The sequence below is a fragment of the Pelophylax lessonae genome, assembly GCF_965119305.1.
Source record: "Pelophylax lessonae genome assembly, chromosome: 5".
NCBI lineage: Eukaryota > Metazoa > Chordata > Amphibia > Anura > Ranidae > Pelophylax > Pelophylax lessonae.
The window spans coordinates 393,556,275-393,571,966 of NC_138772.1; the positions used below are offsets into that span (position 1 = coordinate 393,556,275).

A 15,692-nucleotide genomic window follows, 5' to 3' on the forward strand; every position below is an offset into this window, starting at 1 on the left:
GGAAGACGAACCGACGGACACAACGTTGACTTTGGGAAATTTATCGTCCAACCGAATTCCTGCAGAGTCTGCATCGTGATGGACAGGTCGTTCACCAGGCCCTTACTGGTCGCGGACCGAATCAGGATATCGTCCAGATACCCCAGGACAGAAATGCCCTGGGCTCTCAATAAGGCCAGAAACGGTGCAAGCACCTTGGTGAACACCCGCGGAGCCGAAGCGAGACCAAAGGGCAACGCTACGAACTGATAATGATCCTCCGCAATGGCAAATCGAAGGTACCTCTGGTGACCCTCGAAAATGGGGATGTGAAGGTATGCATCCTTCAAGTCGATGGAGGCCATGAATTCCCCCGGAACCAGGGCAGCCACCACCGAGCGCAGGGATTCCATGCGGAACTTGCGAACCCGCACAAAGCGGTTCAGAGCTTTTAAGTCCAGAATCGGACGTACCTTGCCCTCCTTTCTGGGCACAGTGAACAGATTGGAATAGAACCCCCGAAATCTGTCCCGATGAGGCACCGGAACTACCACTCCCTGGGCCCGCAGGTCCCACACCGCCAGGTGCAGATCCTGCAAGCGCTCCGGAGTCAGCTGAAGGTTTGAAGGGAAAAATCTGCCCGCCGGCCGAGAGAGAAACTCGATCTTGTATCCAGATCGAACGATTTCCTGAACCCATCTGTCCCGAATGCGGTCCAGCCAGGGTTGAAGAAAACCGAGCAAACGTCCCCCCACCCCAGAACCGGGTGAGGGCGTCCCTTCAGGCCGCATTGTTATGGGCAGCGGATCCGGACTGGCCGGACTTCTGCTTACCGTCCACAGGTTCTTCTGGGAGCCTTGGCCCTTGAAGGGCTTGCCCTTATAGTGCGACCAAAAGGCACGAAAGGACCCCTGAGAGGGCCTAAACGAGGCATTCTTCTTACCACGAACAAACTTATTCTTGTGAGATTGTGAGATTGGGGCAAGAGAGTACTCTTACCCCCAGAAATACCCTTTATCAGAGTATCCAAAGATTCGCCAAAAAGGCGAGATCCCGCGTAGGGCAAATTAGCCAAAGTCTTGCGGGAAGACTGGTCAACCGACCAACATTTCAGCCATATCAGGCGACGGTTCAAGACCGCCACACTAGAAAGACGCGCAGCCAAAGGGACCAAATCTAAGTCCGCATCACACAAATACATGACACCCTGATGAATCTGATCCACCATAGCCAAAGTTGTCGGCGTGGCAGAGTCAGCCACCAGAGTGCGCCTGAGCACCTGCGTCCAATCCGCAATAGCCTGGACTGCCATAATGGAAGCAAAAATAGGCTTCAGCATAGAGCCAGCAACCGTATAGGCATGACGGGCCAGAGATTCCAATCTCCTGTCCGTCGGGTCCCGGAACACCGGGGTATCCACAGCAGGGATCGCAGTTGATTTATTCAAAATCGCCACCGCTTGATCCACCTGAGGCGGCACACACCAACGCTCATCAGTAGCTGGTGTAAAGGAATAACGCAGCTTGAACCTACTTGGCACAGCAAAAGGCTTTTTTAAATTGCGCCATTGCTCATCAACAGCGCGCTGAAATTCCGTAGAGCAAGGAAAAACCTGCGATGTTTTGCGTTTCCTTTGCGTCCCATAAGAGGACATCAAAGCAGGAGGACATGGTTCATCCTGCAAATGCAGCGTTTGCTTGATAGAAGCAACTAACTCATCCATGAGTGCAAGCTCTTCAGACGAGCCAGGGGGAGAATTATCAACCCGTTCCACCTCAGCCTCCCCGTCAGACCCCACAAGGTCTAGGGATGAGTAAGACCCTGAGAAGGGCACTCCAGCCATAGCAGCCCCATCGCCCTCTGAATCAGAGGAAATAGACACCCTGGGCCGTTTTGAGGATCGATCAGCCACCAGCATCTGCACTTGAGCAGCTAAGTTTGCCACAATAGTGGCCAGATCAGCCCCCTCGGGGGAAGCAGCAGCCACTGGACCCCCCACCAAGGTGGGAGGAAACTTGCATTCCTGAGAATCCATGCCCCAGCAATATAAGGAAGAAAGGGGTACTGCCCCTTTAAGATGGCGGCGAGCGTAGCCCACCGCACCCACTGAATACACCGACCCCCACAGGGACAAGAAACTGGGCAAGGAATACAGGAAAAAAGGGAAGATAAAAACCTGGAGAGATCACACAGGCTGCTGCACCGATCGCTGTCCCAGAGCAAAAGGAAGTGATGCAAGACTGACCGCCCCTATGAAGACTATGCAAGGCTACACAAACATGGCCGCCCGGCTGAGGATTCCTTGGGCAAATAGAACATGGCGCCAACATGTGGCCTGATCGATCGCCGCCAAAATGGCGGCGTTTGGCGCCAAAACGCCGTGCATTACCACGCAGGACGGCCAGCATGATTTTGCCTCAAAAAAATCGCCGCACAGCATGCTTCAAATCTCACTGCTTCATGCTTACATCCAGCAGAGCGGGAGAGCCCCCCCCTTCACAGCCCACACACAGGCAGCAAGTCCACACAGGAACTGACAGGGAGCACAGCAGCCACACAGACATGCAGGGTCACACAGTCCCAGACTGACACCCAAATAGACAGGTCCCCACATAGAGTTACACTTACCAGTCCGGATGGCGTGGGGAGCCTGTTCCAGCGACGAAACCGATGCACTGAGGACAGGGAGTGTCGCAAGCATGACGCAGCGGAACTGCGGTGCGAAACCGCAATGGCGTCCAGTGAGGTAGCCACCTCACCGATAGCATCCCTGCAGCGAACAGGGATGGGTCGTTCAATGTGCCAGGGCAAAACCTAAGCTGAACGCTCGATGGCAGGCTGGGAAGCCCCTGGCCCTGAGCCCTGGGATCCAGGGTGGCCAGACTGAGACCCAGCTCTGAACGATCATCTTCATCAGAAGAGGCTAACTAACGCTGAAAATAAACAGCTAAGTAAAAGAAAGAGAAAAAACTCCAAATAAAATCAAAAAGAGAAAAGAAGCTGAGACTAAGAGCCCCAGCACAGGAACAGCCCAACCTACTCCTGAGCTAGGCATTAGAAACTGAGTTGGAAATGCAGGAAGCAGGGAGGTATTGACTGAGGGGACCACCCCCTGGGGGTGGGATATGCTAAAAGCTTTGATTTTAATATATTCTGTTGCCTAGCTACTCCTATGGAGCAAAGGTTAATAACCCCATTAGTGACGAATATGAAGAGGCGGCGACTGTCGGAGGACGTAAGAGAAAAATATTTAAGACCTAATGTTTCATGAAATGTCTATATAACTATTGCAATTTAACCAATATTATCAACTATATTTGAATATACTGGAGAAAGAAAAAGATTTGATGGGCGCTCCTGCTTGGGGATAAAGCTTCAGTTCAGGCAGTCATGATGGATAAGGTGCAGCCAGACTGGTATGGATGGCACAGATGCACGAATGTGGTGCTTACATCCAGGGCAGCTCTTTGTTAGGCCGAAGCAACAGTCCCATGAACAGGCAGAAAAGAGAGAAAGGCACCACTCAGTGTAGCAGATGTAAATAATTTTATAGACACATTTTAAAAACTTACATGGAGGTAAGCGTCTATCTTCATAGCTCGGCATCCTTCAGGGTCCGCGGTCTGCTGCCTTGATCTGACTGAGTCCCCTGTTTGGTTATCCCCTAGTGTCATCTCCCAGCTGCTGGCCAGCCTCAGGGATGGAAACACCGCGGACTCGGAAGGACGCCGAGCTATGAAGATAGACACTCACCTCCATGTAAGTTTTTAATATGTCAATAAAATTATTTACATCTGCTACACTGAGTGGCGCCTTTCACTCTTTTCTGCATATTCGAATATACAGTGATTGTGAAACAAATTTCCATGACTTTTCCAAAACTTTGTGGGTTAAATTATTTTCCAAAACTTTTCCAGGCCTCAAAATAGCAAATTTTAAAATTACATGACTTTTCCAGGTTTTTCATGACCGTACGAACCCTGCATAGGGAGGGGGTCTGGGATCTGGTGGGCCCCCTTGTTAGAGGGGGCCTCCAGATTCTCATAAGCCCCCTGCCCGCAGACTCCCAGAACCACCGCCCAGGGTTGTCGGGAAGAGGCCCTTGTCCTCGTCAACATGGGGACAAGGTGTTTTGGGGTTTGGGGTGCAGAGCTCCCCTGCCCCAAAGCACCCATCCCCCCCATGTTGAGGGCCTGTGGCCTGGAATGGTCGAATAGGGGGTGAGGCCACTTGCTCTTCCCCTCCCCATTCCTGACCTGCCGGACTGCATGCTCGGATAAGGGTCTGGTATGGATTTAGGGGGGGACCGACGTCTTTTTTTCCACGTGAGGCTCCCCTCAAAATCCACACCAGACCCGAAGGGCATGGTGTGGTACCTGGGGTGGACCCCCATGCCGCTTTTCCCATTTTGGCGTGGAGTTCCCCCTCAAGATCCTCAGAGTGCAAGTCGCACCACAAGTCGGATCCTCCTGATCTGACTTGTGATGCGACTTCCATTCAAATCAATAGGCTCCCATAGGGAACCATTGATTTTCACATAAAAAAAAAAAATGTATAACGTGGCTTAACGCTGTATAAGCAACATTAAGCAACGTTAATCAGCCTTCAGCAGCGTCAGACGTTTTTACAGCTCTGACGCTGGTCATCAGAAAGCACAGGCCCTGGGTTTTTTTTTTTCCAGCTTAAAAACGCCTATGCCACTTGGAGCTCCTAAAAGCCTGTGCGTGCATGAGGCCATAGAATAACATGGAGGGGAGTTTTTAAGCTGCAAAATAAAAACGTTTGACGCTCCTAAAAGCAGCTGCAAAAACGTATGCATGGGGCCTAACAAATAAAGAACTTACAAATAGCAAAAACGTTATTGTGTAGCTGTAGCCAAAACATACAGTGATTTTCCTTTACTGTCTGCACAACCTACATATCTGAGTAATACACTTACTAAAGTTTGTGTCGGTTACTTCCTTCCTGTTCGTTGTCGAAATGACAAACTTCTCTTTTGAGTTGATCCCAAAGGCCTTAATAAAAGAAAATAAAAATACACAATTAATCAGGTAGAAGTAATTTTCTTGGATTTAATTACAGTAAAAACACTAATAGGCTGATAGTCATGAAAAACAAAAAAAAGCACTTAAAAGTGTTACTAAATCCAGGACCCCGCATTCACTATATCTGGTCCCCCACAGTACACAGAACATGGAAATGCAATAGGTTTAGTAAATATATAGCCGTATATAAGAGGCTTAAGACTTGACTTGAGACACTGTCTGGTTAAAGCTTGTAGGAGGAGATTTCATTTCCCTCTGACCCTCTTTCTGGAAAGTGCTGACTGGCCCTGTGATGATCACATGCACTTTCGAATGAAAAAAAAAAAAAACCCTTAAGCAGTACATACTAAACTGAGCATGGGCAGCCTGTCCCCCTAATGCTCTGTTCTATCAGAAAAGGGTCTGAAGTCAGTGGAAGAAGAGGAGCATCAGAGAGACAGGATCACAAAGCCTTATACACAATGCAGAGGATTAACCCCTTAGGTTTTACAGTTTTACAGTATAACAAGCATGCTTTACTGCATATACAGATTGATTTTTCTGTTGTGGGATTAGTAACACTTAAATAAGCTATTAGCCACGTAAAAAAAAAAACTACTCCTTTCCTAAAGCAGCAATACTTAATCCTTCAGTTTTCTTTGCTAATGCAATGGAATAAGCGTTCGGGAGCAGACACCTATTGACTCTCTCTGCCTGAATGTCACTCCTTAGGTCCCATGAGCAGAGACCACATGAACAATTATGTGATCATCTGAACAAGAGTATTTTTATTTTTTTCTGATTACATATAACTGTTATCACACAGGCTGTGTACAGGCTATATTACTACATAGACAGGACAGATAATAAAAAGTGTGTATGTGTGAATAAAGCCAGGTACACACTAGTTTTTTATTTTTTGCACCAAAAAAAAAAAAACGGAATTTTTGTAAAATCTTACCTGTAAAATTCCTTTCTCTGAGTCCTCCGACAGTCGCCGCCTCTTCATATTTGTCACAATGGGGTATTAGACTTTGCTCCGAAGGAGTAGCTAGGCAACAGAATATGTTAACATTAAAGCTTTTAACATATCCCACCCACAGGGGGTGGTCCCCTCAGTCAATACCCTCCTACTTCCTGCAACCATATCTCAGTTTCAGTGGAATACCAGTAGAGTATACAACCAAACCCCAAAAGAGGGACGGGGGCGGCGACTGTCGGAGGACTCAGAGAAAGGAATTTTACAGGTAAGATTTTACAAAAATTCCGTTTTCTCTTACGTCCTCCGACAGTCGCCGCCTCTTCATATTCGTCACAATGGGGACGTCCCAAAGCAGTGCAAACATGAGGGGTGGGAAACGCAGCCGCGCCGTAAGGCAACGCAGTCTCCACATCAAAGAAAGGAACCTTACCAAAGGAAGGACACCAGCTGGGCAACATGAAAAAGACTTGCTCAACAGGAGCAACAACCCAGGAAAAACAAATAACCCAGGGATAAAAAAGTATCCCAAACAGCCAGGGGTCCAAAACAAAGGACCCTAAGGAACTCCCACACTAAGAACCTTGCGGCCAAAGGAAGCATCCGCCGATGCCTGAACATCTACTGTAGAATTTTGTGAAAGTGTGTACGGTCGACCAGGTCGCCGCCTTACACACCTGGGCCACAGAAGCCCCATGACGACAGGCCCAAGACGTACTCAGACATCTAGTAGAGTGCGCCTTCACAGGCACAGGAGGAACTTTTCCCTGCAAAGCATAGGCCTGTTCAATGGTCTGTCTGATCCATTTGGCGATGGTAGAAGCCGACGCCGCCATACCCTTTCCGAGGACCCTCCGGAAGGACAAACAAAGAATCCGTCTTGCGAAAAGACTCAGTCGATTTAAGGTAAACCCTTATCGCCCGAACAACATCCAAAGAGTGCAACCTCACCTCCTTCGGATGTTTAGGCTTCGCGCACAGCGAAGGTAAGACAATATCCTCATTGAGATGGAATTCCGAAACTCGCTTCGGAAGAAAAGAAGGATTAGGTCGCAAGACCACCTTATCCAAGTGAATGACCAGATACGGAGACTTGCAGGACAAAGCCGTCAGCTCCGACACTCTGCGAGCCGAAGTGATCACCACCAAAAAGGCGACCTTTTTGGACAACATAGACAACGAGATCTCCCTGATCTGTTCAAAAGGAGCACGTTGTAACACAGATAGAACGAGATTCAAGTCCCAAGGAGGCAGAGGTTCCCTCCTAGGAGGGACCAGATGCCGCACTCCTTGAACAAAAGTGGCAACCAAGGAGTTAGAAGCCACAGGACGTTGAAAAAGAACGGCCAGCGCAGACACCTGACCCTTGACCGTAGCCAGCGCCAAACGCTGGTCGACACCTGTTTGAAGGAAGGACAACACTCGAGAAACCGAGTACGTGTGAGGTGAAAACCCCCTGGACTCACACCAGGCAAAATAGGCCTTCCAAGTACGGTAATAGACCTTCCCTGAGGAAGGTTTCCTCGCGTTGATCAAAGTGTGAATGACCTCAGGGGAGAGACCCCTATCCTTCAGGACCTCGGTCTCAACAGCCAGGCCATCAAAGCCAGCGACTGTAAAGCAGGATGGAATATCGGGCACTGAGACAGGAGATCGTCTCGAAGAGGTAGACGCCATGGGGCGTCGACCGCCAGGATTCACGAGGTCTGCGTACCAGGACCGGCGAGGCCAGTCCGGTGCCACAAGAATCACTGTGCTGCGTTCCGAGTGCAACCTGCGAAGGAACCTGGACAGTAATTGAATCGGTGGAAACGCATACATCAGTCTGTACTGATGCCACGGGACCACCAACGCGTCTGATGCGTCTGCCCGAGGGTCGCGCGTCCTCGTCACGAACCTTCTCACCTTGTTGTTCAGATGAGACGCAAACAGGTCCACATCTGGAAGACCCCACTTCGCGCACAACATCTGGAAGACAGCCAGGTGGAGAGACCATTCCCCCTGATCCAGGGTCTGGCGACTCAGATAGTCCGCCTGCCAGTTCTCCACCCCCGGAATGTGAACCGCCGTTATCGCCGTGACATGAGTCTCGGCCCAAGACAGAATGTCGGCCACTTCCCGAGCTTCTCGGGCACTCCTGGTGCCCCCTTGGTGGTTGATGTAGGCCACCGCCGTGGCATTGTCCGTCTGCACCCGAACTGGACAGCCCTGCAGCAGGTCCGTCCAGCGACGAAGGCAGAGATTTATCGCACGCAATTCCAGAATGTTGATCGGAAGGGAGGACTCCCCCTCCGACCAAGTTCCCTGGGCGGACAGAACGCCCAGAACACCACCCCAGCCCGACAGGCTGGCATCCGTGGTGATCACTGTCCATGAGATAGGACGAAAGGACTTGCCCCCCGATATCATCGGGGACTGGAGCCACCACAGAAGATCCCTTCTGGTGCGAAGGCTCAACGAGATTAGAAGATCCAGAGATTGGGGTCGCCCGTCCCACTTGGACAGGATCTCCGCTTGGAGACCCCGCGTGTGAAACTGGGCGAAGGGAATCTCCTCGAAAGCCGAGACCATCAATCCCAGACATCTCATGCACGTCCGGAGGGACGAGCACGGACTGTCCCTGAGGGACCTGACTTCCTCCTGAAGAGTCCTGAGCTTGTCTTCCGGCAGGAAGACCTTCGCCTGGATCGAGTCCAGGATCATTCCCAGGTAGGGAAGACGAACCGACGGACTCAGCGTCGACTTTGGAAAATTTATCGTCCAACCAAACTCCTGTAGAGTTTGCATCGTGACGGACAGGTCCTTTTCCAGACCCTGGCTGGACGCAGACCGAACCAGAATGTCGTCCAGATACCCCAGGACAGAGATGCCCTGAGCTCTCAACAAAGCCAGAACGGGTGCAAGCACCTTGGTGAAAACCCGAGGAGCCGAGGCGAGACCAAAAGGCAACGCCGCAAATTGGTAATGATCCTCCGCAATGGCGAATCGAAGGTACCTCTGGTGACCCTCGAAAATCAGGATGTGAAGGTACGCATCCTTCAGATCGATGGAGGCCATGAATTCCCCCGGAACCAGGGCAGCCACCACCGACCGCAGGGATTCCATGCGGAACCCGCACAAAGCGGTTCAAAGCCTTTAAGTCCAGAATTGGACGAACCTAGCCCTCCTTTCTGGACACAGTGAACAGATTGGAATAAAAGCCCCGAAATCTGTCCCGATGAGGCACCGGAACCACCACTCCCTGAGCCCTCAGGTCCCGCACCGCTAAGTGCAGGTCCCGCAAACGCTCCGGAGACAGTTGAAGATTTGAGGGAAAGAATCTGCTCTCCGGCCGAGAGAGAAACTCGATCTTGTAGCCAGATCGAACGATTTCCTGAACCCACCGGTCCCGCACGCGGGCCAGCCAGGGCTAAAGAAAACCGAGCAAGCGTCCCCCCACCCCAGAACTGGGTGAGGGCGCCCCTTCAGGCCGCACTGTTATAGGCAGCGGGTCCGGACTGACCGGACTTCTGTTTACCAGACCACGGCTTCTTTTGGGAGCCTTGATCCTTGAACGGTTTGCCCTTGTAGTGCGACCGAAAGGCACGAAAGGACCCCTGAGGAGGCCGAAAATTAGTATGCTTCTTACCAGGAGCCCCCTTAGCCTTGGGGAAGTGGGGGAAGAGCGTGCTCTTACCGCCCGTGATCCCCTTTATCAACGTATCCAAGGACTCCCCAAAAAGGCGAGATCCATCATAAGGCAGATTGGCTAAGGTCTTGCGCGAAGATTGGTCCACCGACCAACACTTCAACCAAACCAGGCGGCGAGACAACACTGCCACGCTTTGTACACGTGCAGCCAACGGCACTAAGTCCAAGTCCGCATCACACAGGTACACGACACCCTGATGGATTTGATCCACCATATCCAATGTCGCCGGCGAGGCCGAATCAGCCACTAGGACGCGCCTAAGCACCTGCGTCCAACTTGCGACAGCCTGGGCTGCCATAAGAGAGGCAAACAGAGCTTTAAGCATCGAACCCGTAACAGAATAAGTATGACGGGCAAGAGACTCCATTCTCCTATCCGTGGCATCTCGGAACACCGGGGTATCCTCTGCAGGAATCGCAGTGGATTTGTTCAAAACCGCAATTGCGTGATCCACCGGGGGTGGCACACACCACCCTTCATCAGTGGCAGGCGTGAAAGGATAACGCAGCCTGAACCTACTTGGCACAGCAAAAGGTTTGCGTAAATTGCGCCATTGTTCCTTAACAGCGCGCTGAAAATCATCAGTGCAGGGAAAGACCTGCGATGTCTTGCGTCTTTTCTGTATCCCATAAGCCGCCAAGGCAGCGGGAGGACACAGTTCATCCTGCAAACGCAGCGTTTGTTTTATAGAAGCAACCAATTCATCCATGATTGCAAGCTCTTCAGGAGAGCCAGGGGGAGAATTATCAACCCCTTCAACCTCAGCCTCCACCTCGGACCCCACGAGATCCAGGGAGGAACGGGACCCTGATAAGGAGACCCCAGCCATAGCAGCCCCATCACCTTCACCCTCAGAATCAGAGGAAATAGAAACTCTGGGTCTTTTAGTGGATTGAGCAGCCACCAGCATCTGCACCTGAGCAGCAAGGTTAGCCACCACTTCGGCTAAATCCCCCCCTGGGGGGGAAACAGCAGTCCCCTGGCTTCCCACCAAGGTGGCAGGAAATTTGCCCTCCTGAGAATCCATTTGCCCCCAAAAAAATATGCCGGAGAATAAAGGGTTAACTGCCCCTTTAACAAGCGCGGCGAGCGCAGCCCACCGCACACACACACACTAGCACAATGAGACCCCCACAGGGATAAAACTGAACACAGGCAACGGATATAGGAAAAAACAGAAGGATAAAACCTGAGGAGACCCCTGCTGCTGCTGCCGCCTCGATCGGTGCACCCAGGAAAGAGGAAGTGATGAAATCAGGGCGCTCTATTAAAGCCTATGGAAGGCTACAAGAAAATGGCTGCCCGCAGTGAAAACATGCGGCTGGAGCGAGCGCAGGCAAAATGGCGCCGTAACCGCCGCTCCCCCACTACTGTGATGCAGATAACACCACCCATGTAAAAAAACATGGCGGATCGCCGCAGCGATCGCTGTATCGTGCCCCAAACATGACAAAAACATGCCCCCCAGCACACAGCCCTTCACACTGTACACAGGCTGACACAGACAGTGCCACACAGCCCCCCCCCCCCCCCCTGCAGCCCACAGCATGCAGCAAGAGCGATAGGGAGACAAACAGTGTGAACACAGGCAGGGTTACACAGTCCCAGACTGACACCCCCCCCCGACAGACAGGTCCCCACATAGATACACTTACCTCTTAATGGCGTGGGGAACCCGCACAGGCGAACAAGCCGCTGCACATGAGGCAGGGAGAGTCGCATCCAGGACGCACAAAATCGGGGTTAAGAAACCGCACAGCGTCCAGTGAGGTAGCCACCTCACCAATCATCCCTGCACCGAACAGGGATGGGTCGTTCACTGCGCCAGGAGCGTTACCTGGCTGAACGCTCGATGGCAGGCTGGGAAGCCACTGACCCACGACCTGCGACCAGGGGGATCAGCCCGAGACCCAGCCCGCACGAATCCTCTTCATCAGAAGAACTAACTAACGCTGACAAAAAGAACAGCTAAGTAAAGAGAGAGAAAAAACTCAAACAAAAAATCAAAAAAGAAGAGAAAGGCTGAGGCAAAAAGCCCCAGCATAGAGAGATCCAGCTACTCCTGACAAGCTAGACATTGAAACTGAGATATGGTTGCAGGAAGTAGGAGGGTATTGACTGAGGGGACCACCCCCTGTGGGTGGGATATGTTAAAAGCTTTAATGTTAACATATTCTGTTGCCTAGCTACTCCTTCGGAGCAAAGTCTAATACCCCATTGTGACGAATATGAAGAGGCGGCGACTGTCGGAGGACGTAAGAGAAAAACTGTCAGCTCTGGTTGGAGCCACTGTACTAACCATGAGAGGTTAGTTAAGCGATCTACCCTGCAGAGAGGTTGTGTTCTGACAGGGGGACACCCCTGTAAATGATAATAAAACATTTGCTGCATTTAACCACTTCAATACCGGGCACATTTCCCCCTTCCCGCACAGGCCAATTTATAGCTTTTAGCGCTGTTGCATTTTGAATGACAATTGTGCGGTCATGCAACACTGTACCTAAACCAAATTTATGTCATTTTTTCCCCCGCAAATAGAGCTTTCTTTTGGTGGTATTTGATCACTGAAATTTTTTTTTTTGCTAAACAAATAAAAAAAGACCGAAAAGTTTGAAAAAAAAAGTTTTTTGTTTATGTTATAAAATTTTGTAAATAGATGTTTTTTCCTGCACTGATGAGACCGCATTGACAGGCACTGATGAGGAGGCACTGATGGGGTGGCACTGATAGGTAGCACTGATATGCAGCATTGGTGGGCACTGATAGGAGACACTGCTGGGCACTGATAGGCAGCACTGATAGGGGGCACTGGTGGGCAATAATGGGCACTGGTGGGCGGCACTGATAGATGGCAAAGATGGGCACTGGTGGGCAGCACTGATGGGGAGGGCACTGGCGGACTCCCTGAGCCCTGATTACCATCCCTGGTTGCCATGGCGGGCATCCCTGGGGTCATGGGTGGGCATCCCTGGTGGTTCCTAGTGGCACCGCCCCTAGAGGTCTGCACAGGTAATCAATGCTCTGATTACCAGTGCAGACCCCCCCCCCTCCCGTCAGGAGAGTCGCAGATCGGCTTTCCTCTACTCATGCCTGTCAGGCACGAACTGAGGGAAGCCGATCAACGGCACTTCCTATTTACTATGTGACCAGCTGGGATTAGACACAGCTGGTCACATAGTAAAGAGCCTACGTCAGATCGGAGATGCGGTGTGTCAGAGTGACACGCAGCATAACCGATCACCGCTCTGCGCGCCCCCTGGCGCATTAACCTGCCGCTGTCATATTACGTCAGGTCAGGATAATGTAACCACCTTCCCGTCGTCATTTGCCTTTAGGGCGGGCGGGAAGTGGTTAAAGTAATTTTTCAGGAGGCTAGTATTTGTTTAACACTTCTGCTTGCACATCCCCTCTGGCTCAAATATGTAACATCAGCCTTATAACAGCTTGCTTATTGCTGTGTGAAAACTGCATGGTGCATCCAGGGTGGCTAAAAACCGATGATTTAACCACATCTGGACCAAGCCCATTTCCGGCACATGTTGTTTACAAGTTAAAATCTATTTTTTTTTTTTTTTTAACAAGGACTCTGGAGAATAAAATGGAGGTTGTTGCAATATTTTTTGTCACACGGTATTTCCGCAGCAGTCTTTCAAACGCCATTTTTTTTTTAGGGAATCACCGATCCGATATTCGGATCAGAAATCTGCCCCGATCCGGACAAAATAGCTGGATTGGAGATGGGTAAAATTTAGCAGTCCCACGGGCCGATCCGGTTTTTGCTGAGTAATGGCTCAACCATCCCTTACTAGGTGCAGTAATAGTATGGGATGGAGCAGCTACTTCCTCTATAGGGCCGGCTCACAGGCGGAGTGAAATCAGATGCACTCCGTCTGTGAATGGAGGAGCCACACACGAAGCAGCGGCTTTGCTCTGTACTGCAGCCGCTTGCTTTGTGTGTAGCTCCGGATCGGTATCAGCGATTTCACAACGCCAGATATCGGTATCGGCTCCAAAAAAGTCGGATCGGTGCATCCCTAATTTTTTTTAGAAAAAATACATTTCACTGCATTTTTAAAAAACTAAACAGTAAAGTTAGTTCTTTTTTTTTTGTATATTGTGAAAGATGATTTCACGCTGAGTAAATTGATACCCAACATGTTACAGTTTAAAATTGCGCACACCCACGGAATGGCGACAAACTGCGGTCAATAAAAATCTCCAAAGGCGACGCTTTAAAATTTTTAACAGTAACCAGTTTAGAGTTACAGAGTTGCCTTTTTTTTTTTTTAATTATTGCTATCGCTTTGGCGATCGCGGCGATACCTCACATGTGTGGTTTGAACAGCACTCTCATTTTCGGGCGCAACTCCCGTATGCGTTTTCTTTCATGCGCGAGCTCAGGGCAACAGGGGGGGGGGGGCTTTAAACTTTTTTTTTCCCTATTTATTTTATCAAATTTTTTCATTTTAGCACAGTTTAAAAAAAATAAAAAATCTGATCACTTTTATTGCTGTCACGAGCAATGTAAACATCCCTTGTGACAGTAAAAGGCAGGGACAGGTACTCTTTATGGGGGGATCAGGGTTCTAAAAGACCCCAGACCCCTCCACAGCACTTCAATGTAGGCTTGTGACGGTATCAGATTTTCATGCTGCGATTAATTGACTAAGGTTTTGCCACGGTATACGGTATTATCACGGTATTCAATTATTAAATTTCTACCTCACTTGAATTTCATTGCTGAATTTAGGCGCTTTGGTTCACTTATGCACATTATTATATAGTCAGTCAGTACAGACTCTGTGAACCAGGCCTAAAATAGGTCATCAAGCAGTGTCTGGCCTAACTGGTGATAACTGGTCCTGGCGCTCGGCTCCGATCCGATGGCCTGGTCATTAAGAGGGCAAATCCTTGTGGTCAAGAAGTGGTTAAACCTGAAGTAGGTGTTATTTATAAATTACTTTACTATTGCTTTAGGCTGCATTCACACTTGAGCGTAGCGTTTTTTACCGCGATTTTACCGCAATTTTTACCGCGATTTTACCGCGATTTTTTCAGGCGTTTTTCATTGACATCTATCAAAAACGCTGGTAATCAGCCCAAAAAGAAGCTCATGTACTTTTTTCAGCTACAGGCGTTTTGCAAAACGCTCAGATGTGAACAGGGGCCATTTAAATGAATGGGGTTTTACTTGTTGGGCGTTTTGGAAGCGTTTCTTTTGAGCGTTTTTGGAGCTGAAAACGCCCAGGTGTGAATGGAGCCTTAGGCCTGGTTCACATGTATGCGGGTTGGCGGCCCACATTTGCACAGGCATAGCAGCCCATTGATTTGAACGGGCTGCTATGCCCTCATTTTCCGCAGAAAAAAGGTGCATGCAGCATTTTTTTTAAATTCAGTGGCCTTGAAATCCATCCTGCTTTTGCACCATGCGACTTACCTGCAGTTCCTGCTCTGGCAAGCTTTCTGCGGTTTTTGTATACGTGGGCACGGCATTTAAAAACATAGTTTGCGTGTGCAGCAACTGCAGGTAAGTCGCATGGTGCAAAAGAAGGATGGATTTCATGGCCACTGCATTTCTTTAAGTTCTGCATGCACCTTTTTTCAGCCGAAAACGCAGGCATAGCAGCTCAAGCCCATTCAAATCAATGGGCTGCTATGCCTGTGCAAATGTGGTGCCCCAACCCGCATACATGTGAACCAGGCCTAAAGCAATAGTAAAGTCATTAATAGATAAAAACACTGGTCCTCCTGCAGGTTTAACCACTTCTGGACGGCAAGGATTTGCCCCTTTAAAGACCAGGCCATCGGATCAAAGCGCCAGGACCAGTCATCACCAGGTAGGCCAGACACTGCTTGATGGCTATATAATAATGTAATGTGGGCTGCTAACCGCGTGTGTGTGTATATATATATATATATATATATATATATATATATATATATATATATATATGTATATGTATATGTATATGTGTATGTATATATATATATATATATATATATATATATATATGCTGCT

At 49.7% G+C, this 15,692-nt stretch overlaps 1 protein-coding gene across 1 annotated transcript in view; it reads right to left on the bottom strand.

The window, feature by feature from the left end:
- Positions 1 to 15,692, bottom strand: part of SMCHD1 (structural maintenance of chromosomes flexible hinge domain containing 1) — a 1,054,086-nt gene that overhangs the window by 708,066 nt on the left and 330,328 nt on the right. Inside the window, exon 3 of the mRNA XM_082259552.1 lies at positions 4,919 to 4,994. Coding sequence (XP_082115678.1) covers positions 4,919 to 4,994 — 76 coding nt within the window. The remainder of the gene's footprint in view (positions 1 to 4,918; positions 4,995 to 15,692) is intronic.